This window comes from Lagenorhynchus albirostris, chromosome 6 (genome assembly GCF_949774975.1).
Source record: "Lagenorhynchus albirostris chromosome 6, mLagAlb1.1, whole genome shotgun sequence".
NCBI lineage: Eukaryota > Metazoa > Chordata > Mammalia > Artiodactyla > Delphinidae > Lagenorhynchus > Lagenorhynchus albirostris.
Window position 1 is genome coordinate 4,866,427 of NC_083100.1, and position 27,062 is coordinate 4,893,488.

Consider the following 27,062-nt stretch of genomic DNA (forward strand, 5'->3'; position numbering starts at 1 on the left):
CCCCACGCCCGGGTAGACCCCAGGTACCAGACCATGCAGGTCAGCGCCTGCAGCAGGCTGGCCGAGAGGATTCGCTCCAGAGGATCCTTTCACTTAATGGACAATTGCTGCTTTCTACTCAACCGAGAATCAAACACATGTATGGCTTCAAACGGCTCACAGGTGACGGCACAGCGCTGGGGACAGTGCCACCCAGGCCGCTCTGCCTCTGATGCCCTGGGAAGGGCTTTCCTGTGGCTTCAGTGTCTGCAGAAAAGACCCTGCTGTCACTGGCTGTCTGCCTGCCCCAGAGGTGGCCAAAGTCCATCAGGGTTCAAGGTCAAAGTTAAGACCTTAAAGAAAGTCACATGAAACCAACAAGGCCCTACTGTACAGCACAGGGAATTCTACTCAATATTCTGTGATGACCTACAGGCGAAAAGAATCTAAAAAAGAATGAATATATGTATAACTGAATCACTTTGCTGTACACCTGACACTAACACAACACTGTAGATCAGCTATACTCCAATAAAATTTAAAAAATAAAATAAATAAAATAAAATGCCTCCAACCACTCAGGTGAAAAAATCAGAAAGTCACACGAAGACACTTGGTGTTTGGTGTCTCCCTGGAGCATCCCAGGATTCAACAGCTGAGCCGGGTCTCCAGCAGCACCTCAGGCCCAAGTTCCGAGAGGTGCCTGGGTTGGACCAGGCAGAGGAAGAGCCAAGCGGAACAGGTGGCCCCTGAGTGCCTGTCACAGCTCGGGTCCCCGCACACACCTCTCTGCCTGCGCTTCTTCAAGGTCAACAGAGACTTGTTTCTCTCAAAATAGCAACCAGTGGACGAAACACAGAGAAAACTTCTGAACGCAGGAAGCAAGCAGGCGCGGTGCTTCGCCCACGAATCTCTAAAAGCTGAGTCCCGCCGGCACTTACATCTTTAAGAAACAAGCCACCAGGCAAGTGGCACCCCAGCCGGGCCTCACAGGCCCGTGCGGGCCCTGCCGGGGGGGGGGGGTCCACGGGGACAGCGAGGGGTCTTCGTTGCGGCCGGATTTACAGGCAGGCCCCGTGCTCTTCTGCAATCTCCCCTCTGCCTCACCAGGAATGCCCACCCCTTAGGGCCCAGCCGTGAACGGGGGACGGGTGTCAACAGCCGGATAAACACCATCAGTCTGTCTGAAGGGGGGAAGACCCCCAGACAGAAGCATAATAAAGCAGACAGTAGTTTCCACTCTTTTTCATCCTTGGAAATCCCAGGAGACAACATTTAGGGAGGCGTGCGCTTGTTTCTTGTTTGTCCTCACAAATAAAACATACATACAGGTATTTTCAGTTGTGTAAGCGAGACAAGATAAACTGACCAAGATTTTAAAAATTCCAACGTTCACACTCTAGTGTCAGTTACTAGGTGTGAGGCGACGAGGCCCTGAGGGCTGTTTTCCCCACGTGAACACCGGGGGGGGGGGGGGGGGGGCAGGACGAGCCCCGGGAAGGGAGAGGTCAGCTGCGTATCTGGACCATAATATAGAGATGAAAACATGCGGAAGGGAAAGAAAGAAGAAAGAGCACACAGCTGCCGTCCCCCAAACAGACCTCCCATCTGCCACCCACGATTTGCATGTCACCTTCTCCGGGCTCATTTGTACTTCATTTACTGCCAGTGACTTAACAAGATTTATGCAAATGACACCATAGGAGCTCCCCAACTCCCACCGCCATCAAGCGATTATGCATGTGCAACTCTCCACAGCAGTGAAAAATTAATACGTGACGAGCCCACGCGCTGCCGGGCCGGGCCTCTGGCCTTTTCTTTTTCTTGCTTTGCTTTTTAATTTTTGTTCGAATAGACCTTTTTGAGGAGGAGAAGGAAGGAGACGGAGAAGCAGCGGCAGAAGCAGAACTCTTTGAACCAAACCTCCACTAAGACCTCAGAAAGGACGAAAAGGCAAGGTGGGCCCAGGTCCACCTCAGGAAATGAAGTTACTTTGCAGAAAATAAGTCATATCCTTGACGAGAAAGCTTTCACTGGGGAAGGAGGGAAGAGAGGACCACTGCCTGCCGTGCACGGGCAGCTCCCACGCTGGGGGAAGAAGCCTCTGTCTCACAACGAACGGACGAGCTGTAAAGCGTGAGCCAAACAAGGTTAAAATAACTGACCGGAACATGTTTGATCTGTAAAAACACGAGTCAGGCTGCAGAGCGTGTTGCGAGTGGCCTCACCCGTGCCCTAAACCGCCCTGGACAAGACGCCTGCGCGGAGGGGAAGACAGACCCCATGATGATCACAAATCCTGGCCCGTCCCAAAGCCACCCCCAGCCCAGCCCCGCCCCACCGGGAGGTCCCTGAGGTTCGGGACAACTTCTCTGTTGTTAGGCAAAGGGCCCATGAGCTGGGGTTCAGGGCCCCAACATACAGACCAAGTCCTGAATGCAGGCTGAGTGTGGAGACAAGTGACTGGATGCTGGTGGGAAGGGCAGGCTATCGGGACAGGATGAAGGGACCCCGTGCAGCCCCGGACAGATGCGCGAGGACCCGTGTCCCTGGAGAAGCACGTTGCCGCAGGCCCATCTCAGAAGGTTCCTCTCCACAAGCAGGAGGTATTTCTGTCTGAGGTCAGGGGTCACTTGTTAAATTTAAAACACGTAACTTTGCTTCTTAAGCTTTCTGGGGCTTTTCGCCAACAGGCAGTGTACGGCACACGGCCGTGGGGATATGGGGGCCGGGGTCCGAATCCTGGCTCCTCAGCTTCTGAAGATGCCTGGTCTGGAAAGCTTGCCCTATGCGGGTTTAATTTAAAAATAAGGATAACACGGCTACCCGAACCGCGCAATGTTGAGGGTTCAGTGACATGCTAGATGGAAACAGCGTAACGAATACTAAGCAGTCACTTAGCTGTTCCAGTTCTGTAGTGTCTAGAACATTCCGGCAGGTACTGCCCCACTGGGCTCCGTCCTCTGTAATCCTCTTGCTTCAATTCTACCGGTTGAAGTCATCACTGGGAGGGTTAGGAATTTACACTACCTCTAATGGTCTCGGTTCCTTTATAAAAATACAGATAAATCTGTATGGCAGCGTGCAAACCCACGTCAGTCCCTGTGACCCGCAGCAAGGCTCCGACGACAGTGTCCTGAGCGAGACCGATCTGAAAGTCCGGTTTTGCTGGAATCTAAAAGTTCTCGCTGGCATCTCCACATCCAGTGTCCCAAGCAGGTCGGTATCGTCCGGAGCCCACTTCACAGATGAGGATTCTGAGGCCGGGCACAGAGTCCACGGGACTCGGACGGGCCAGGTGAGGTCTCTGGGAGGCGTCTGGTCTGTGGCCACGCGCGGGGGGCAGCTACGAGGGACACGAGCTACGTGCACTGCCTGCGTCACGATTCTCCAGAAAACCAGACCGTGATTTAGAGTTCGACTGGATTATTTGGAACATACACGACTGAAAGCTTCCAAGGAGTGGATAATACAAACTTTACGCCGCACGGTCAAGCCCCATCGGCACCCATGCTGAAAGCCTGGCCTGTAAGGCGAGCGCCTCCACAGAGGAGGCTGGGGGTCTGCCTGGCTGGTGTGGAGGCCAACGCTCCCACCCGAACCCACAGGACACGTGACTTAAGGCCACAGTCTAGTATTGAGTTCTAATATTCCCAAAAGGAAATGTCCCGGGACCAATATTTTAAGTGAGAGGAAAAGAGTTGAATGCTTTTTCTAATTCTAGTTGAAACAGCATCAACAGAATGAAAACTACACATTAAAATTACCTTATGTGGAGAATTAGGTTTACAAATAAATGCACAAAGAATAAACAACTGTGTGCTTGCATCTCTACAGCAAAGAAGTTGTTTAAGAGCCTTCAAAAACACACTCACAGACGCAGAGAACAGACTTGTGGTTGCCAAGGGGGGCAGGGATGGGGCAGGGATGGATTGGGAGTTTGGGATGAGCAGATGCAAACTATTATATATAGGATGGATAAACAACAACAACAGGTCCTACTGTATAGCACAGGGAACAACATTCAAAATCCTGTGATAAACCATAATGGAAAAGAATATGAAAGAGCATATATATATATGTATAACTGAATCACTTTGCTGTACAGCAGACATTAAACACAGCATTGTAAGTCAACTATACTTCAATAAATTTTTTTTTTAAAAATGCAAAAGTCAGGGCTTCCCTGGTGGCGCAGTGGTTGAGAACCTGCCTGCTAATGCAGGAGACACGGGTTCGAGCCCTGGTCTGGGAGGATCCCATATGCCGCGGAGCAACTAGGCCCGTGAGCCACAACTACTGAGCCTGCGCGTCTGGAGCCTGTGCTCCGCAACAAGAGAGGCCGCGAGAGTGAGAGGCCCGTGCATCGCGGTGAAGAGCGGCCCCCACTTGCCACAACTAGAGAAAGCCCTCACACAGAAACGAAGACCCAACACAGCAAAGATAAATAAGTAAATTAATAAACTCCTACCCCCAATATCTAAAAAAAAAAAAAAAAGCAAAAGTCAAAAAAAAAAAGGGAGAACAGCAGAGAGGAGGAAAGAGGACTTTCCTCAGTGGTTCTCCACGCCAGCCCACACACTGGCCACTCAGCGTCTGAACACATCTTACGAAAACCTCGTGGACTTCCTGCTCTGGTCTCACCTGTGACGCTGGGGCCCGATCTATCCTGTCCCTCCCCACACCTCTGTGCAGAAATTGCCCGGCCCCCAGCTAAAGCTGTATTCCTACTGTTTCAAACGGATTACACTAAACTGTGGAAAGACTCCAGCCCTTTTCAAGGGTGGTCAGTGCCAACACGAGTCCCTACAGGATTGGTGAAACTGTCTAAGTACCCGGAGAAGAGGCAAAGCTGTTATCCTGCCCACAGATTCCCTTCCTCTGAAGCAGAATGCACTCTAGATCAACTGGCCTTCTTCAACAAACTAAAAGGTGGCATTTCCAGAAGCCATGGTGCCGGGCTGAACGCTTATTTTTATTTTCCTGGGAACTACCGCAGCCAAATAGGTCCGATGAATTCCCGTTTTACTTGAGACATAAAGTAATTTGGTACCCGGCTTCTGGGCTAATGAAAAACGATTCCAGGCTAGCAACATAGGCCAAAACAAATGCCTGCATTCGAGTCCTGTTGTGTAATGAGGAAGTTTAATTAAGGCCCCGCATTACAGCTGTAAATGTTCCCTTATATAATAAGGTCTAAATGAAACTGAACCTAATCAAAGTTACAATCCCTTCATTAGCAAATTACAAACAAGAGCGCACAGCTGACACACCGGCGATGATTATCACAACTAATTGCCTCGTTGTTACAAACCAGCCTGAAACAGCGTTCAGATGTCCGTCTGCGCGAGCAAATTAGGGCCACGTCGGGCTACTCTGTGATCACAAGGGGCTCTTGTATGGCGATCTGATTTACCCCTGTCGACTGGCGGCCAGCGGCCCAATCAAAGCCGAGCTACAAAGGCAGCCTTTGAAGCCAGTGCAGCCTCCAAACACGCTCCATATGCAGGCGGGCAGACTGCGCTTCATTAGATCTGTTGTCACATTTCCCTCTTCTTATTCTAATGATCCTATTTTAATACACACAGGAACCTCTTCTAATCGATGTCAAGTGAGTGACTTCTACATTCATCAACAGAGCACATCAAACAAACCTTGGCGCACGAGCCGGCATCACAGTGAGCAGAGGGCCGGGGTGTGCCTCCGGCTACAGGGACAGGCAGGGGAAGCAGCATACCTGTTTAATCGGGATGGCTCGACCGCTCCCGATGCTGTCCGCCCGGCTCTCCAGGCCTTTTTTCTCTTTGTCTGGGTCACTCCCTTTCCGAGACTGCAAAGTAAAAATAAAGTTAGCATTTGGGGAAGGGCTGCGGTTCACAGATCGTGGAGGTGAGCCCCCATCTGCATGGTTGCTGCAAAACACACGCCCAGAAGCCCTGGATGAGCTATGCGTGTACCCACGTGCGCACACACAACCCAGGAGCAGACTGCTGGGGCGTCCACCTCCACCCAGCCATGACGTTACAGGGAGTTTTCTAAACTTTTCTTCCTACTTTTCCACTGCAAAATTATCTTTTAATTCTTTTGTAAAGAGTTCAAAATTCAATTACTAGAAACCAGTGGACCATACAGGAAAGTAACGCCCAACGGGAAAACACACTCTAAAGCCGCAGTTAGTCCAGCCGAGGAGGAGAGGATTCCTCGCTGCTTGTTTGGGAAACCTATGACATAAACGTATATATTTAATTAACATCTGAAGGATTTAAAAGCTTCTATTAACGTTTCGGCTGTGCAATTCAAAGGGACACCCTTAATTTGTATCAAGGTGCCATTAATGTTCCTTTTGATTGCTTCTGGATAGCTAGAAAAGAGCAAATTCAAAGTTAAAACTAGTTTAAGATACCACAAAAAATAACAAAGGGAAAAAAGTTGAAAATACCTTTTGGGGCAAAACAGTACTCTGGGGAAAAATGAGTGGCTTTGTTTGCCAAGTTCCTGAACAGTTTCCCTGGCCGTACTGCCGATGTACGTGCACTGCCCAGGAGCGGGCAATCGGCGGGGAGGGCGGCAGTGGTCGCCCCAGTTTGGAAGCCACAACTCCAGCACACGGTGCCTTGGGGACACTGAAGGAGCACCACAGCTAAGTCTCCCTCTCTTGGTGGCATGAGAAAGTGTGAGCACAATGATTTTCTGACAGATTTATTTTATTATGAGAGAAAGATCTGAGATTCGTCCTCCTTAATAACTGTGCTGACAAGTGACAACTCCACTCCATTACTTTTCAATGGGAACATTACTCACGCAATATTGAAAATGGAGAAACATTTTCATGTGCTTTTCAAATCTGGGATGATATATGAAATGAACAGACTTTGTGGTGTCCAGGGCAGCAGTGAGAAGCTAATGAAATCCAGTTTTAAAGGGCGTGAGATGGGGCCGCTGATTTTTTTTTTTTTTTTTTAAATATTAAAGGGGGCGATGTCGTAGGGCATAAGGGAGAAAAGTCCCCATGATGTAAACCCGGATCTGGGACTGCAAGGGGCACAAGGACTCCTCAGAAGACAGGCTTCTTGGATGATGCTAAGAAGCCGACATTTATTTATTGAACACCTACTAAGTGCCAGGCCCCGTGTGCTTTTTTCTTTAGGATGCTAGAAGCCTGGAATGAAGTACCAGGAAACGAAACAAGCAACCAATAGGAAGTTTCAGAAGAACATAAAACATGATGTTTAACCTTTGGGCTAGGAAAGAAATAGAGATTTATCAATTCCTTGTCGTGAATTTTAGTTAAGAGTTGCGGGCTCACTTTTCTCTTTAATTAACTCTTTAATTAATAATCTGTGGTAAGAGCTACGTGACAGCCTTAAATTCTCTTTTCCCTACGTCTCAGTTCATAGAAAGCTGGAATTTCAGGTTACTATTTGTAAAGTGAGATTCAAAGCTCACGGCGATGACTTTTAAAATTGTTTTAAATCAACAGAGACCATTAATGGTACTTTCAGAATTCTATGAATTCTAAATTTCTAAATCTGGAAATCTATCTTCATTATTCTCTATTAACCAGAATAATTAACAAAACAAACATTAAAAAAAATCAACGTCTTCCTCAAGGCAGCACATCTGTCCTCACAGCCACTCTGTCGTCAGAGCAGAATTTCCAGATTCCACACGAAGCAGGATTATGAACTAAGCTCCATGTTTGATCACACTCCCTGAGATGAAGGAGGTCAAAACTGATGTAAGACTTCACTGACAAAATGCAACAGAAATTCCCTACGGCTCCAACACGTTGGTGGAGAGAGTCGTACAACTAAAATTTCAAGACAGATCAGTGGTTATTTGTTAGGCAAAAGACCTGGTATCGCTGTCTTACAGTGACTTTTGGTACAACGGGCTGTGATATACGTCATAAAACTGAAATCCAACAACGAAACTAAAACAAACCCATTGGACATAAGACACCGCAGCACGTACAAATTCCCAGTAAGGTTCCTGATGTTTCTGCCAACTCTGAGACTACATCAGCCACGTCCTTACGTTCCAGCTGGAATGGCTCCGTGAAATCATCAGATCCGAAGTCTCTCTGGGTACCGCTGCCTGGGGCAGGAGTGAGTGTGCAAGGCATCCAGCCTGACACACAACCAGAAACCTAACGGGAGTTTATCACACCCATCACAGAAGGTCGGGGGGAGCCGGAAGTGGGACCGTGTAGCCTCCGCAAACAGCGAACGCAGAGGAAAGAAAGGCTAGGATAACTCTCATTACCATCTCCTTCTTTAGAGGAATGTTTAACTTTCCCCCAGGCGATAAAAGAAGCCGTGAAGGGGCACCCCGTCAGCTGCCTGCTTCCAAGGACAGGCAGCATCGCTGACAGGAGCCCTCACTATTAAACAGAAACCTGCTTTCCCCTTTCTAACTGATGAGTAAGTCGAAGGCTGCTGGAACACATATAATAGGATCCACGCTCCCCTTCTCTACAGAAGACAAAATACCATTCAAACAGGTCTATTTAGACTATCAATTTTGCTGCCTTATTTTTACAGAGCGTCTCTATGAGCTGGGCTATGCCTTTTTCACAATCTTAGGTTACTGGGTATGCTTGGCTCTGTGTCGGGGTGTCGGCATTATATGGTAAGCTTTAAAAAATACCATGTAAGTGACACCACGATTATAAGGCTTGAAAACAGGCAAAGCAACGTACAATTGTGGACACGTACTAGAATGAGTTTAAGACATGGATGCAGATAACAGACACCAAATCCAAGGGAATGCCGATCCCTGGACCAGGGGTCAGGGGGACGTATTCTGGAGGGGCACAGTTTATCCGTGACGGGGTTATTTCTAGAAGAAGTAACCGCTGCAGTGGCAGAAAAATGCTTGTATTTGCTGAGCTGCACGGTGAGTACATGCATGTGTTTTTTTAAATTCCTACATGTTTGAAAATATTTCCTAATAAAACATCTGAACCACACGTAAATAGGGCTACTAAACTAATCATCCTAAGTGCCAATATTACAGAACCAGGAAGTGAACGGAGATAGCCTTTGAATATTTCTTTTCTCAAAACAATGATTTTTTCTCAAAGAAATAAGCAAGATAGGATATAATTTAGCTTTTTTATCAGTGAAGTACCGTTCTTACCGCCAATATAACACATAATTTGCTACTACAGGAGAGACTTTTTAAAGTTTGTACTATTTTGTAAAAGGTGCGTGTGATTTATTTTTGCTTAAGATTTTTGCTTATTTCTGCACATGTGTATATGCCAACAGAAACATCTGGGACTGAAGAATGTTAGCCCAGAGTGGTACATTTACAGGTCATCAGATCCGAAATTTACACAATTCATAAGCACGTTATTTGAAAAATGGTGTGTGTACTACTTAATTACCTCTGGCCTCTTTATGAGGGTCCAATAAACGAGGACAATGCTCCCTCATCTGGGCATTACTGTCCCAGCCTGCGTGGACTTTTATTCACTAGGATTGTTCGGCATATGGTACTTCTGTCCTCCTAATACACGCTTTTCAATAAATACACTTTTGCCAATTTAAGCCAGTAACTACCAATAATCGCCAGGGATGAAGAGTCTACGACATTTTACATATTTAAGAATAGATGCAAACCGGTAACAAGGAGAATTTAGTTTCCTAAGTGGCTACAATTTCAAAATTAATTTGCTTCTTGTCATTCCTTGGATGACACTGACATCTAGTGGAGTTGACACTTCGAAGATCTTCAACCTACAACACCCACCCGGCACCACCACCATCACCATCTTGTTCAATGTCAAATCCAGTAATGACGAAGACACAGGATCTCAGCCGTCTTTTCCTTGAACGCCGTGATGCAAACCCGCCGTGAGGTTAGCTTCTTCCATAACCTGATTCCTGTTCCCGCTAATGACGGCCGAGCAGCCGGATTCGATTTCTAAAAGGGTGTATCTACTCTCAGACCATTTTCCAGCACTAAAAGAGATCAAGCACTGATCCCGCACAGGGTCACAGGCAGGCCCCCGCATCACTAGCTACGTTAATTATGACACAATAAATGAGGGCGAGTTCTTATTGGCTCCGGCACTGCCCCACCCGGCCTGGACAGCTGCGCCCCTGGCCTCTGCCCGGGTGCCTGGACGCGGCGGCGGTGCATACGTGTGCGCCGCTCCAGCAGCGGGGAGAGTGCCCCCTCGCTCCAGTCTCTGCTCTCCTCCTACCAGGCAGATCCCCCCGGTCTCTAATCCGCTTCCTCTTGAACGTGGGTTAGCTCCCATAACACTATCCCTGATAGAAAACAGAACCCAGCTGCGCAGACAGCAGAGGGGAAGGGAACGTTTATTACCCGAGTTACCGTTCCTTTGCTTCTTCCTGCCTTAAACTTGTCTCCTTTGTCAGTTACCCAGTGAGCGGGGTCTGGGACACTATTTTCCGGCACATCCCAACCCCAGGACTGCCCTTATAAGGGGTGGGGGTGGGCACGTGTCAGAGCAGCCCCAATTTTTTTTTTTTTTTAATGGTACGCGGGCCTCTCACTGTTGTGGCCTCTCCCGTTGCGGAGCACAGGCTCCGGACGCGCAGGCTCAGCGGCCATGGCTCATGGGCCCAGCTGCTCCGCGGCATGTGGGATCTTCCCGGACCGGGGCACGAACCCGCGTCCCCTGCATCGGCAGGCGGACTCTCAACCACCGCGCCACCAGGAAAGCCCAGAGCAGCCCCATTTTAAAGAGACTTCCTGGTTCTCACCTCTCACCTTGAACAGAAACCAAAGCCAGGGACCAGGAAAGGTGACCCTTAGAAGGTGTCGTGAGCCTGGGTGTTCCCTCTTCCCGCCACACCCTAGAAGGCCCCTCCCCGCTACGCTGGTGCCCTGCTCAGGGCCCAGTCTCTCTGCATCTTCGGCAATGGGCTTCTCAGGTCCACTAAGCCATGAGTCAGTGCACAGCCTGTTCTGCGAGGTGACACCTTCTCACCTGGAAGACCCCACCTGGGCGGACAGAAGTGTTACAGGTGTTGGATAAGCCAGACGTGCTGCTTAGGCAACTGCTGTTATTCTCGGTATGTCTGAAGAAATTCCACAGTAAACATCTTATTCACGTACAGATTTACGCATATCAGATATTCACCTGTATTTTGCAGACACCTAATTACCTCCCTCCCAATCTATTACACAGCCCTACAACTACTTTCTTTTTTTTTTTTAAATTAATTTATTTTTGGCTGCGTTGGGTCTTCGTTGCCAAGCGCGGGCTTTCTCTAGTTGCGGCGAGCGGGGGCTACTCTTTGTTGCGGTGCGCGGGCTTCTCACTGCGGTGGCTTCTCTTGTTGCGGAGCACGGGCTCCAGGTGCGCAGTCTTCAGCAGTTGTGGCTCACAGGCTCTAGAGCACAGGCTCAGCAGCTGTGGTGCATGGGCTTAGCTGCTCCACAGCATGTGGGATCTTCCCGGACCAGGGCTCGAACCCGTGTTCCCTGCACTGGCAGGCGGGTTCTTAACCACTGCGCCACCAGGGAAGCCCTCTACAGCTACTTTTGCTTATGCATTAAGAGAAATCGTTCCATAACATTAGTGGTGGTGAGATAAAAATGAAAGCAAGGCCACAAAGACTCTTCGCCCCTACAGGGAATCTTCTTAGCAGCCTCACCACAACTACCGTTGTTTCCAGCTCAGAGAGGTTAAGTAAGTTGCTCAAGGTCAAGCAGCTGCTGGCAGTGCAGGACAGGGTCTGAGCCCGTCTGATCCTCACTCTGGCCCTCCAACAGTAGCATCTGGCAGACCTCACATGGCACAGGGCAGAGAGTAAAGGGAAGGGGAGAGTTGTGAGGAGGGGGTGTTCGCTGTTGGCAATAGACCTTGGCACTAAAGACTTATCTGATGGGAAACCTGTTATGAACGTGGTGGGAAAGGGATGGGGCATCTATCATACTTGGTAGCCTCGTTCACCATCAAGAACGCCATCTTCAGGGAATTCCCTGGCGGTCCAGTGGTTAGGACTCCACGCTTTCACTGCCAAGGGCCCGGGTTCAATCCCTGGTGGGAGAACTAAGATCCCACAAGCCTCGCAGTGTCGCCAAAGGAAAAAAAAAAAAAAAGGAAGAAAGAACGCCATCTCCAAGTAAGGGCAGTGGGTCAGATAAGAGACTTGCGGCCACCCCTGCAGAATCTTCCTTCAGTTTAAGCCAGGAAATACTGAACTTCTTTGCATCTAAGTCAGCGATACTCAACCAAGAGGAGAAGTCAAGTGGTTTACAACAGAGCACCCTGACACTGGCGGTCGGAGACCTCTTTGTTGTGGGGCTGGCCCGTGCATCGCAGGATGTTTAGCGGCTCCATGGTTGCTACGCAGACTAGACGCCTGCAGGACCACACCCACTCCCACCCCCGAGCTGAGACAATTCACACTTTCTCCAGAAATGGCCGAATTTCTGGGAGTGCAAATCTGCCTGGTTGAGAACCCCTGCTTTGAAAGCATACACTTGTAATGCACAGACCTAGTCCCGGGAGGGAAAGTGTTCTTCTCAAATCAAATGACGCTAGTCACACGGCAGTAGCAGCTCTGCCCGGAGTTCTGTGGCCCCGAGTTCTGGGCTCCACTGCAAAGCCTTCCATGATTGATTGGTAATGTCTGCTGTGTGTCCTCTGTAGTTCAGGGGTTCTCTGCGTCCCAACTGCCCAGGGAACTTTTAAAAACTACACACGCCTGGGCCCCACGCACAGATCCTGAGTTCGTAAACCTGAGCCCTGAGAGCTGATGCAGAGTTTTAAAACGCTCCGCAGACGGTTCTGAAGAAAAGTCCAAGCAGACTGGCTTCTGTCTGTGAGCCGCTAAAGACCCTGAGCTAAGTCCTCAGTGCTCCAGCCCGAGGAGAAGGGGGTCTGTGCATTGATACGGCTTTATACACCTCATCTGAAAGGCCTGATGCACACGTTTGGGGAATTCTGGTGGAGTCTGTCACCTCCATGTATCTAATGTGACAAGTCTTTAGCTAGAGACCAAGAAAGTCACAGGATAACAGAGACCTTTATACAAACCCCTTGCTCTTCATTTCTGACACGTCAGGACTCCCTGCAACCGAGGAAGGCCCACCTGGCTCTACACCTGCGTCGTGGCATCCTATCATTTTCTCAGACTTCCACAGAACTCAGCACTCTCCTCATTAACTTGGGTTGGATGCTACACCTGTCGTTGAGCCACCTGGCGGCCAGAGGCCCGCTAGGTGAGCAGGAACCACGCTCCGCTTCCCCCCCACCCCGCCCCCCGGGGGACACTCACGGTGAAGAGGTTGGACCGGCGCTTGGACTGCTTGCGGACGGGCGTGGGCGTGTTGGCCGCGGGCGGTACGTCGATACGCAGCTCCTTTTGGCTGGTGCTGGGCGTGGACGGGACAGAGGAGGAATAGTCGCTCAGACTCCCGCCTCCGTTACTTGTCTGTAATGATTGAAAGCCAAGGTTTTGTTAGGACACGCTCCAGGAGCCCAACCCGCCCCGTGCGTGGGGTCATAACCCACAAGCCAGCAAGGTGCATGGAGGCGCGGCCCGGCCGGTGGCATCAGCATCAAGCAGGCACCGTTTCATCCTAGAACAGACCCATCAGCTCGGCAGCGTTTTGTCCAAGAAAAGTGACTTAAGACAGAGAAGTCTCTTTCGTTTGATCTTATACACGACCAAGTGCAAAACAGATGCTAGTGGGAAGCAGCTGCATAGCACAGGGAGATCAGCTCGGTGCTTTGTGACCGCCTGGAGGGGTGGGATAGGGAGGGTGGGAGGGAGACGCAAGAGGGAGGAGATATGGGAACATGTGTATATGTATAACTGATTCACTTTGTTATAAAGCAGAAACTAACACACCATTGTAAAGCAATTATACTCCAGTAAAGATGTTAAAAAATCTGAGAGTTAAAATGTCATTATTTCCTATTTCCTCTGAAAAGGGAAGGGGTTGGTTGAACTAAGTGGTTTCTACAGTCCCTTCACTGCTCCAGATTAGAAGGAGAAAGAGTGCAATTTTGCCCAGTAGAACCAAAACTCACATTTTGAAAATGACCTCTTGAAGGGATACATTGGGAGATTGGGACTGACATATACACACTACTATATATAAAAATAGATAACTAATACGAACCTACTGTGTAGCACAGAGAACTCTTCTCAGTGCTCTGTAATGACCTATATGGGAAAAGAATCTAAAAAAGAGTGGATATATGTATATGTGTAACTGATTCACTTTACTGTACACCTGAAACTAACACAACATTGTAAGTCAACTAGACTCCAATAAAAATTCATTTAAAAAAAAAAAAAAGAAAATGACCTTTTGGAAATGTGAAAGCTTCTGGAAGATTCTTCAAGATCCAGAGAGAATTACAGATGCCTAGAGTGGGATTTAACATCCTTGAGCGTGCCTTCACAGGACCCCGCTGTAAACGCACTTCCTGACTCTTCAAGCTACCAAAAGCACGATACGAAACCTTCTCGCTACGTCTCTTTAAAGAATATAACACCCGCCTAAGAAATGTTAACCGAAGACACACGGGCAGGCAAAAATAAGCCAACAGTTCATTAGTGGGTTTTTGGCTAGGTTCTTCAAAGTGACAATTATATTGTTCGTTCCCAAGTAAACAGCAAAATGTTGCAATGGAAAGATACTAGTTTCCATAGGGCCTACGGGAGACGGGAATTATAACTGAGGGCTGCTACCATATTGAAGCATATTGTAGGATTAGCCACTGAGATTCACCCACAACTGCCCAACCTACAAGCAGACGAGAATGAGGACCAACGTGGGGTCATTTAAATCAACAGCAGAGGGCTTCCCTGGTGGTGCAGTGGTTGAGAGTCCGCCTGCCGATGCAGGGGACACGGGTTCGTGCCCCGGTCCGGGAAGATCCCACGTGCCGCGGAGCGGCTGGGCCCGTGAGCCATGCCCGCTGAGCCTGCGCATCCGGAGCCTGTGCTCCGCAACGGGAGAGGCCACAACAGTGAGAGGCCCGCGTACCGCAAAAAAAAAAAAAAAAAAAAAAAAATCAACAGCAGAGACAGCAGTGCACACCCTGCACCTCCACTCCAGCCAGCATGCCTCATAACACAGGCAGCGTGAAGACAGGGAATATTAAAGAATGATTCCCATCAAAACCACTTGGCCACAGCAGTTTCTGAAGGAGATGTTACGTCAATTACCGACATGCTGTTATTTATAAAGTTGAAAAGAAAAAAAAAATCACCTTGGAGCTGGCTGAGAACACTATTTGGCAGGTGTGTCTCCTGGGTTCTGACCTGCTTTTCAGTCCAACCTCTCAAGGGACCAACATACCTGGCTGATGTGCACGGCAGACACCTGTGCGGAACAGACAGATGAGTGGCTCGGAGAGTTGGGTAGGGACTTGCAGGGCCCGATGGACAGCTGCTGCTTCTTCCTCGTGGCAACAATCTTCTGGGCAACTAGTGGACAGGAAGACAGAAGAAGTCTACGTGAGGCTCGTTTCCAAACAGAGGGAATGTGGCAGAGACCGAGGGCTGTCTCCGTTATCCACTATTCCTTTCATCCGTGGTAACAGAATTCCTGATTTTTAGTTGGGCGCAGGACTACCAGAATAGATACGACATTTCCTGGAGCTTCCTCCAGTCCATCCCCTTGCACCCCAGCTAAATGTGGCCATGCAAGCAAGCTCTGGCCAATGGGATGGCAGCAGGAGGGTCACATGGCGGTACCCAGGAAACATCCTTGAGAGAGCTGCCCCTGGCCCATTTCTTCCTTATGTCTCTTTCCTTCTTGCTATGTAAAAAGCACATATGTTGGCTGTAGCTCTGGAAGCGATCTTGCAGAAGGAAGCCACACTTGGTGGGACACAAGCCCCTTCCAGGGGCTTGGCCTCTGGCTCGGCAGCCTCGCGCAAACCTCAGACGCTTTGTATGTAAAACACAAAAACACACACCTATCTTGTTTAAATTATTCTAATAATAGGACTTTTCCCCCAGTTACTTGCAGCAAATATAATCCTAAATAAGACAGGGTAATTTATACCAAACCCTTTGGAAAATCAAAAATCTATTTTTTTTTGCATAGCCTGAAGAATTACTCTTAACTCTACAGGCTACTGCATAGAATTATATTCAAGGACATGTAATTATGTCAAAGACTTTTTAAATTTAAATATACGGCTCTACACATTGGGAGTTCATCTTAATCAATACAAACCTAAATTCAACCATTGGCAAATAGGCTGGCTGATACAGCACATTGGATTTAACTGGAAAGGAAGCCAACGATTAGAAAACTCTTCCTACACCAATAGGTGTCACTACAGGAGAATAACTACAGCTTTTATGTGAACAGATGTGTGTCTTTGGGGAAGAGCTGTAATTAAGTTCAATGATATTCAATCCTTATCTTTGTCCAGAGAGGTTGCTGATTTAAAAAGTACCCACGCAAAGGAAAACACACCACTGTCCCCAGCAACAGCTTATGTTACAGAAGGAGCACACAGTGTCCGCAGATGATTTCTTCTCCAAATGAACATAATTTTAAGAAGGAACTGGTCTGTCCACAGCTTATGGCTTTCATGTAAATGAATGATAGTATAAATATGATTAAGTGAAAATACAATATATAAAAAATGGCTCACAGAGATGAAGAAGCAGCTTCATTAGTTACATCCCACCTCCGATAGGCCTCTTATCATCCTGAAAGGACGATATCAATTAATTTACCCTCCCGTAGTGTATTGATCATAACCTTCATCAGCTAATCACGTTTAAATTACAGAGGAATATCGCAACACTCTGTCATTTCAAAACCATTGGCGTATCGATCTGGGGTCTTTGAAGACGCACATTAGAATATTTTAAAAATCATTATGTGAACTCAAAACTAAAACCTAAGATCAGATTCCAACAGCCGCAAAACGTGTGTCTTATAGGTGAACTGAAATCCCCAAACCAAAAGTAAATTAACTTAAAATCATGATTGTTTGGATGAATGCCAAATTACTTCTATTTTTTTTTTTTTTTTCTGAAAAAGAGCAAAAGGTGTTTTCTTGTGTTCAACTACTCCTGGCCTCAGAGTCACTATTCAGTCGGATGACCATACTGACTTTCACCTTAAATCTCATAGAAAAAACACAAAGGTCAGAATTAAACAGGGCTAAGCTGTTGGGAGAACTTCATAGACATTTTCTATAAGTGTTTTCTACTCTAAGGGGAGATTTGAGAAACTTTCTAAGACAAGTCAAATATGTTATTAAAATCCTCATTTTATGAAACTCCAAATGCAAATCAATGTTCCCTCCTTCCCACGTGGAGGCTAGAAAGAGCAAGTTCATGGGCAGAGAGAACCTTTTCCCATTAAACCCTCTCACAGAACAGGGCTGTGTAAAGCGTGAACCACACGTCAAGTACTACGGTTCTTCTGTCCACTGAATTATTGCTTGGCCACATTTATTAAAAAAAACCCGAAGTCACAACTGCTAATAACTGGTAGCATTCTTTCAAATTTAACTAGAACCTTCAACCCTATTTGTTGTATTTCCCCGTAATTTTTATGTCTACACACACATGGAAGAAAGGAAATGAGTTACAAATATTTTGTTCTAAAATACATAGACTGCTTTAGGAGTTACAGGATCACCCATAAAAGTGGGGGTAGTATCTGACTTAAGAAGGAAAAGGAGATAAGGGGACTGTTTTGTAAGGCTGGGCCACCTTCTCCTCCACAGTGAAAAGCCCCCGGCCCACTGCGGGCCACAGGGCTGGGCTGGGCTGTGTGAGTGGAAGGGCCCCCCGCCCCAATAACAACTCAAGGGAAACGGGATGCCAGGGGCAGGGAGGCGCTGTTCTCTTGTAACTATAATCATCAACTTTTCCTGAGATTTGGAACATTTAAATGTCAGGAGACTTAGAACATGAATATTACTTACACCCCAGATTACACTGGCTGGGAAATTTTTATAATCACTGAGTTTCTGTCTGCATTGGATCATTCCACAAATGAATACGTCACGTATTTTATATAAATACATGCAATGCACGAATGAGAAAACAGAAACACAACCACTTGAGATTCCTTAAAAGAATCTGGACTCTATCATCGAGGTGTGATGTTTTTCCTGTTTTGGTGACTTGCTTTCCTATAGAGTTGCCTGAGGCGCTAAGCCTAAGGTCTGAAATGCTGTCGTTGGCAGATACGGAAAATGTCTGCTCCTTTACCAGATACCCCGCCACTTTCATTAACCTGATATGGCAATGCTAGTACTTGGTGTCATTTTAAAAGTCACTTCCTAGGGATGTGATGTGCATGATAAACGCACAACAGTTAACATAGCTGTAGGTTATACATGGAAGTTGTTAGGGGCGTAAACCCTAGGAGTTCTCATCAAAGGTGAAAAACTTCTATTTCTTTACTTTTGTATCTATTTTACATAGATATTTTATTATACCTCAGTAAAACTGGAAGGCAAAAAATGTTCAAATACCTTCAAGTATAAATGAATGAATGAATGAATAATGTGTATGACTCCCTCCACAATTTTGAAATTTTATTTGGGTAATAGATAAAACATACCCTTTAACGAGCCCCTTCAACCATATCTGTAATTGCACTGTAGAAACTTCAAAACCAAGCAAGCAAACTGCTGGTGCCTGGGAGAGGCATGAGGGGCTCCTGGGGGCTGGTAGTGGCCCCTTCCTGACCTGGGTGATGACTCTGAGATCATTCTTTTTTAGCCGTACCCTTAAGTATACTTTCATAAACGTATTTCCACTCTTCAACTAGAAAGAAGTTTATTTACAAACTTAAGCAACAAGAAAAGCGAGTTATACGTTTACTTTCCCCACAAATTTTAAATTCTCTATTGGATAGATGATAAATGGCATCTTTTAATTAGTGTGTAAAGATAAGACTCTCAGCTCGCAAATAAGACCTCATTAAATCCTGGCCTAATGCCCGATTTCTGCTTCCGCTTTGTTTCTCAAATCATTTGCACTAAAGGAGGAGCAGAAAGAACGAATCTGGTCACACCAAGGGAGTCAGGCCCACCTCTCACCAGGTAACTAGGGGCGTCCCCCTCCCCTCCCTCTCCCCCCTCTTCTTTGTCCCTTACATCTGAACGATGGGCCAGCGGTCTGCACTTCCCGTCTACTGAGTCATTTAATCCTCGCAGTTGGGAAAACAAGGCAGAGGGGGCACCGGCAGCAGAACAGGGGTTCAGACACTCTGTCGGCCCCCATGACGGCACCAAACACTGCCACCTGGCAAGGCATCACCCCCCCCCCGAGACTCTACGGCTCCCAGGACAGGGACTGTGTACCCTTTGGCCCTGTCCCCTCACAGACTCTCCCTTGCTCTGCTGACCACTGCAACCCAGCTTCCGCCTCCATCCCCGTGGATGGACCTGCCATTGCCAAGGTTGCTGGTGACCAACTGGAGGCCAGGCGCATCCTTCTTGGCCTCTGGGCCGCCCTAGGCACTGCTGATGGTTCCTCCTCCCGTGACGCTGACTTTCCTGTGTTTCCTCCCCTGGCTGGAACCTCTTCTCAGCCTCCTTCACCGGTTCTTTGAACGTGGGCGCTTCTAGGCTTCCTTCTTTGGCCCTTTTCTCTCCATGCCTGTGGCTCCCCAATCTGTATGTAGCCTTGCTTTGTGCCCTTCCTACTTCTAGAACCGTGTATCCCATAACCAGCGCCACACCTGCCCTTGGAGGCACCTCAGTGTCCCAACCTGGGCCTCGCCTCTAACTCCGCACCCCCCGAGCAACCCCAGAGCAGGGACAGAGGAGCCGGAATAGATCGATTCTGCCACCGGAATTTCTCTTCAGTTCACCCTCACTGCCAATGTCTTGACCCAAACCTCGTCTGCCTGTGGCTGGTTTCTGAAGCAGCTTCCAAAGCTGTCCTCTCCTCACTGCCACTCAAGGGACACACTGCACGGCGACCTCCGCAAAGGTGACCCTTACGGGCCTTGTCCCGCTCAAAGTTCTGCAAATGCTCCCGTCACCAGACAGACGTCAGAACCGAAATTTCTCAGCAAAATGGGGCCCTTTCACGCTTGGGAGGGGTGGATTCTCCCCTCCTGTTATCACTTCCCATGCATCCCGGCTCCCACGACCCAGACACTCCTGGCCTCTTCCCAAGCCCTCCAGTGAAGGTCCGACCCACTGACAAGTGACTTAGGTGATGGCCGGCTTGGGACAGGCTGTCCCTTCTCCATCCCTTCGGTCTGGGGCTCCCACGCTGCCTGGAACCATATGGGCAAGTCTGTCTGATTCTGGTTCCCAGAGAAGGAAGCCCAGATAAGCTTCATTTCCCAGGACAGCTTTACCAATAAAAAGTAGTCATCCGATCTTCCAGGGTCTTATTCCTTAACGGGTTCCGAACCCCAGGGAGGACAAGGGTCCCCGCCCAACCGGACACGGCCTCCCTCCAGCCTCGCTGCCGGCCCCCAGGCTCACTGCCCACTTCCGAGCCGGACAGAACCCACTGCAGATGCCACAACGTGTGCTCTCTGAATCCTGCTACACAAGTTGCCACCACGGCCCAGACATGCTTCTCCTTCTCTTCATGGCCAATTCCTTCTCAGAATCCGTATCTCGAGCATCACTTCTCCTAGGCAAGCCTTCCTCTCTAACCATCAGGTTCCTCTAAGGAGACCCCGCATCCCAAATACCAAAGGTGCGGACACAACCAGCTCCGTATTTCACCCAGGCCTTGACTGAGAACCACTGCACAGTTACGCACACACACACGCCCACACGCACACATACACATACAGTCAGGGCCAGGCTGAAGAGCTGCAATTCTACTTTTCAGCCCCGAATCCCTAGTGCCTGGTGCATAGGCATTGTGCAATAAGCGATTATGTAATAATCCCAAACCAGACACGTCATCATTCACATCAGGTCCTGGCCTCCTGATCTCTACTCACAGGGCGAGGCCCCAGGACGGGGGTGTCTTTGACACTCCTCTTGCATGGTACCACCTGGCATCGGTAACGTCCACAATTAAGCACTTAAATTAAGCTTTTTAAAATTTCATTAACGATTATGACATTCTTGGTAAAGTCCAATGAGTGTTAGTAATTTAATCAGCAAGATATCTTCTCTGGTTTAAATGATTTACTTGAATTAAGTCAATTAACAGAAACGTCTGAAGAGCCACCTATGGGCCCAGAGAAGGAAGGGAAGACGGGAAGAGGCATGTGACCTGGTCTCTAGCCTCATGCAGCTCCCAAGCCAGGAGCAAGGCCCTCTGCATCTCACATCAATAGCTCCAAGGTTTCACCAGAGACAGGACCACTGAGAACTGCTCAAGTGCTCCACTGGGTGGTCCCTGTTGCCCCATCCTTTCTTCACTCCTTATTTACTCGGCTCCTACGACCCAACCTTCTCCCTGTGCAGGTCCTGAAGGAGCAGAGGCTTCTCCATCAGGCAGCAAACTGGCTGCCCTTTCACGTCCCTTTTGCCCCAGTTCACTGAGGCAGAGGAGACTTAACTCATCAACCAGCTTTGTAATGATCTGCTTTTGAACATTCCCCATCGTGACGCCCCATACAGCATCAGCTTCCGCTACGTGAGCCCTGCTGTATGAGCAACACAGCCCCTTCTGGAATGAGCAGAGCTGAGCCCCACGTCCTCGGGCTGCACTGGGGAGCGGGTGACTCTGGGGCCTGGGGAGAAGTGGGGTCTGCAGCTCAGGATGGCACTGTGGAAGCATGTACACCTGACTGATGACGTAGAGTCCCAGGTAGATGCCAAATAGAAACTTGGTGTGAATCAAGCCAACTCTGAGGAAGAGGACGATCCTTCAGCTACTAGGAAAAGCTCTATGTAGCCCATTGGGGCCAATGTGGGGTGGCAGTTCTGCGTAGACAACGTTAGATAGGAATTTAAGTATGAATGATACATCTATTACAGTAATATTTTAAATGTTTATAATAAACACACTTAATGAAAATCAACTAGCATGAGGCTCATTTTGCTCCACAAACATATTTGAAAAGCACAGTTTGAGGCTGGGGTTCACGCCATCGTTCTATCTCTGTTTTTGGTGCTACCACCCAAATGTAGCATTAACTGTCTTTGCATCGAAAGGCTCCTCCCTTAGAACCTTGGAGGGCTAACCAGGCAAATCCCCATAAAAAATGAAAACCACCAGGGACTGTAAATTTTCCAGTAACAAATAAAAGGTCCCCTAATGTCTCAACTCAGTCTTAAATTACAGTTGAGTGATCATTAAACTATCTTGTTAATTAAGTAGAAATTAATTACCACATTATCTAGGTAGTTCTGAACTTGTGACTTAGGAATGAAAACAAGTTTGAAGTGGAACTTTTCTCAAAGTTAATGAACGTTAAAGGAGGTGTGGTCTGTGTTGTTGGTAATCCTATACCCATCTCCTAGATTTGTTTTCATATGACGTTTTGGGAATAGAGGAAGCTATGCCAGAAAAACCATTAAAATGAAAAAGAGCGAGGGAGGTGGGGAGTGGGGAGAGGGTCTTCTCGAAGGCCTCTTGGGCTGTGTGATGATTAGTGACAATTAGTGAACCACAGGGACCCACAGCCCTGCCTGGCCCACACACCTGCGGAGATCCTGCCAAACTGAGCCGCCAACTGGAAAATACAGTCAGCTCACGTTCCAAGACGATGGGCCAATCCCACGGACCTGCACGTGACTCGAAGTGCTAGACGGGATGCCTCATTTACCTTCCTAGGGTCAACATGGACTTGACATTCAACCAGCACTCACCAACTGGGTCAGTGAACGAACAGAGGGATCGACAATGGGGACAGGGTGAGGACATGAGGAGAAGTAGGGGTGGAGAAGCAGCTGGAAACACGTTTAAGGATCCCGTATGCAAAGTGTGGATCGTATCCTTAAGGCAACAGGGAGCCGTCAAAGCTATTCATGGGCCAGTGACGCGATCCAGGAGTTGGAAGGACACCTGGTCTGTGTGGTTTGCAAGATGCAGGTGATCTCTACCTGGACAGTGGAGACAGCAAGCATGGGGGGCGGCGGGGTGGGCGCAGGGTGGGGGGGATTTGGGGGGACGGTGACCGAGCGGCCGTGGTCTATACGCAGGACCCCGGCTCTCTGATATTCTGTTTTGAGACTCTTGTGTCTCAGACTGCTGTTACTGTACCCTTACACATGATTAATATTTTCAAGGGGTATAGAATTCTAGGCTGATTACACGTCATTTGACGATTCAAAGCTACCAAAAGGAGTTATTATAAGGGTATATGAGCTCACTGATGTAGTGTTAGCTAAACCCCCATAGTTTAAAAACTTTCAAAGCAGATTTGGACATTTAACCTATTCTAAGTTACAGTTCTAAATCTGAGTATACGCCCATCTTCCTTAGAAAGACAGGCTGCCCCTGTTCTTTAACGTGTGTTAGATCTTCCTGTCGGCACGGCGACCCGCAAGGAGAAGCTCATTATCTTCGTTCTAGCAAAGCTTTCATCTTTTTTGCCACTACCTTTAAAATCACCCAACTGCTCTCTCCGAAGCCGACTTGTCCCCTTCCAAACCATCCTTCGTATGGACACGTTTATCATTCTAAAAACAGGCCTGGCTTGACCACTTCCACGTTTCATCAGGACAAACTATAAACCATCAGAATAGTTTCCTAATTATAACAAATATTATTAAGGAAGGAAACACACCCTGGAACTGAACAGGTCATAAAATGCATTTAGGGGTGCATGAAGAGGAAACACTCGCCATGCCTTTGTTTATTGGTTCCTTGTCAGTGAAAACCTCATGAGAAGCTCTGCCTAAACCCCGTGCCCTTGCCTTGTGTCCCCGAGCACAACATACGGCATTTCTATTATATTAAAAAAAACCTCTAGGCCAAGACAGGCCATGGTCAAAAAGCCAAATTCTCTTTAATTTCTTCTAGCGAAGCTTTCAAGTTTTCCGTGAAGTAATGAAATCTGAATTCTTAATCGGAGATGCCGTTCTTGCCTGTGTTCTTTTTATCTCATTGCATTAAAACAAATTTATCTTCATTTATGTCGCAATTACCTATTAGGGTTGTTAATTTGCTGGAAATGAAGCTATTGTTTAATTGCTCCTATTAATCGGGGGATTTAAATGCCGACTGTAATAAACAGTTACCTTCAGGATGGAGCAAAGTCATGGCTGCTGACATTAATTTCACAATTTCACAATGGGCGGAAATTTCTCCCATGTCCCAGGCAGCTGGATTTCCCTTTTCCTCCCGGAGAAAGTGCAAGAGTTTTTAAACATAAAATGTTTAAAAACTCATGCTGAAATAAACACGGTCTATTCAACGTGTTTTATACGTGTACCTAATTCTGATGGAAAGTTATTCTTTGTGTCGGGGAACATCAAACCATCCTGCCAGAAACCCACATCCCTTTTTCATGCGTTTCTTCACAGCACAATTTTCTCTTAAAACCAAGTCCCCAAGTGGAGTTGCCAACGGGAAGCTCTGGGTCCCAGCGGCCCCAGATGTTGGGCTGGTGGGCAGCAGGCGCCAGGACGCTCACCACCTGCTGGGGTTCTAGGCCTCCGAAGGACACAGGGTTCCTGCGTCCACACGCAGAGGATTTTGAACATTCACTGCTCTCCAAACAACTAAGTTTCAACATATCCCAGCACCGTACTGTCAAACGTCCTTCAGCTGGTCTGCACGTGGCACTTCCAGGGCTGGACTCGGCTTCAGTCAGCCTTTCTCCGCTAGAAGGAAGGAAGGCATTCCATTCAGCCCTGCCTGGAGTCCCCTCAGGGACGGCATCGCAGGCCCCAGCGGCCCTGTGCACCGCCAGGACGCCCAGCAGATGGTCAGCTCCAGACTCCTGACGCCACCTGCAGACACTGAGGGATCCTCCAGTTCCTCTGCCCTCCCTCCCCTCGTGCCGCCGGGTCCTCCCTCAGCACCGCCCACATTGCTGTGCCTCCTCCAGCCTGCTGACCCCACCAGCACCCTCATCTAAGACCACATCACCTCTGCATCACTGTGCAGACTCCAAGTTTTCGTCTCCGAGTGCAGAGGAAAGAACATGATACTACCCAGCATCTGGGACAAATCCAATGCCTGGTGGACGCCTGGAGAATCAGGGCCCCACTCAGGGATGGGTTCACGCTCCGGACAATCCGAGGCCCCCAGCGCACACTTGTGCCTGTGCTGCTGGGATCCAGGGGGGCCTCCGGGGTCTCAGAACGGAAATGAGCACCACAGACCTGAGCGGTGACTCTCAGAAGGGCTAATGGGGGGAAGGAGACTCCACCCCTCCTTCCCCTGCCTCCCCTTGGGCACAGGTGAGACCAGGATGACACCTGCCAGGCGTGCATGAGCCAGAGGGTGCAGCATCGATGCCAGTGACCCAGGCTGGTCCTAGGACACTCTCGGTCCTGCCACGAGTCTGCCCTCTTAATACGTGGAGTCGCCTTTTCCCTTCCATGGGTCGGGGCGGCGTCTTCCCTCTGCTCTCTGGCATCCCTCACTCACGATCTATTCCTTCATCACATCTTGGAGCAGCTAGTATGTGCCGGGCAACCTGTCAGATGCGGGAGACGGTGGGGTCCACACTGGCCTGCCGGCCACACCACTGAGGAACCAGGGACCAGGAGGCCTTACACGCTTGCGGTGAGAGTGCCCTTCAGAAGAGATGGCCACACAGCCTCCATGACTTCTTTCACTAAGGTCTCAAGAAGCAGCACTTGACAATCTTAGCGGAGAAGCGGCAAACCTCTCACTCTGCACCGGTGTTTCAGGTTCAGCACCTGCCTCCTTCCTCAACAAGTGTGTCAGGCACAGGACCAGCTGCGGGGCTTTAACAGCGCCCTGAAGAGAGCTGTGTATTTGTGACATCAAAGTGGGGATAATTTTCAAGAGGGAAACATTGATGAATTGTGACTATACTACGTAGACACTGAGGAATCATAAACAGCAAGAAAAATTTGGGGAAAGGGGGGTTGGGGAGGGATAAATGAGGAGTTTGGGATTAACAGATACACACTCCATTATAATAGATAACCAGCAAGGACCTACTATATATATAGCACAGGGAACTCTACTTGATATTTTGTAATAACACATGAGGAAAGAGAATCTGAAGAAGAATATATATATGCATAACTGAACTGCTGTGCTGTATACCTGAAACTAACACAATATTGTAAATCAACTATATTTCAATTTTTATTTTAATTTTAAAAAAGTAGGAAAAATTTGGAAGCGTGACCAGGAACACAAAGCACATCGAAGTGTCCTGCCTGAGGAACCGGCAGTGATCAGAACTGGATGAGGGCAGGCCCTGATGAAACAGAAAACCGCGGTGTGCGTGCGGCCGCAGAACAGCAGCAAGGGGTGCATGTGTGCCCGTCGGCGCAGTCCTGAGCCAGGACAAGGTAAGGAGTCTGAGAACGTACGAGCCAGGAGCAGTGAGGGGGCTGCTGCTGGCCGTGGGCTCTGAGCATCAGCGAAGGGAGATTCCAGGAGGCGGGAGCTGGCACCCCTGACAGGTGCGGAGACCTGGGCAGGGGCTGGAACGCCCCTGGCCACCCCGACCCTAGAGCTTTACTCTGATGCGCTGCATAAGATTACAAGAGTGAGTACCACCTACTCAATGCTCACTGGGCACTCATTACTATGACTCCGCGTAATGAATAATCAATTAATACAAGCCAGCAGGGTTTAAAAGCGGGGGACGCAGCTTAGGTTAATCGCAAACGTAGAAAGATGTGGCCAAAGCATAAATTAAAGATCTTTCAAAGAGCGAAGCTTTCCGGACTGGGGCACTGTGACATTCCCACCAAGACCCAGGTGGACACAGAGCTGCACCTAGACTCGGGCTAGAAAACATTCCAAATGCTACAATTAAACCCAGTGCAAATCTGTTCGAGAGGCCGCGAGACGATTAACTTTCTCTCTCCCTTATTCTCAAGTTGGATGCAAATCAGTGTCTTTCAAGACAAGGCAAGTGAAGATCCCAATAAATTGGCAATACAATTTAGATGGCAGACAAGGATCTAAAAGATAAATGGCTTAAACAAAGAGGGGGAAAAATGAACCTGTCACTTCTTCTCAACTCATCAAGCTGTCTCGCGGAGAAAGCTGATGATTCCGGAG

At 48.4% G+C, this 27,062-nt stretch overlaps 1 protein-coding gene across 10 annotated transcripts in view; it reads right to left on the reverse strand.

Annotated features, from left to right (window-relative positions):
• Positions 1–27,062, reverse strand: part of AGAP1 (ArfGAP with GTPase domain, ankyrin repeat and PH domain 1) — a 555,073-nt gene that overhangs the window by 272,534 nt on the left and 255,477 nt on the right. For all 10 annotated transcript variants that reach the window (XM_060151780.1, XM_060151784.1, XM_060151782.1 and 7 more), the window contains 3 exons: positions 15,283–15,410; positions 13,245–13,400; positions 5,717–5,809 (listed from right to left, as the gene is read on the reverse strand). In XM_060151780.1, coding sequence (XP_060007763.1) covers positions 5,717–5,809; positions 13,245–13,400; positions 15,283–15,410 — 377 coding nt within the window. The remainder of the gene's footprint in view (positions 1–5,716; positions 5,810–13,244; positions 13,401–15,282; positions 15,411–27,062) is intronic.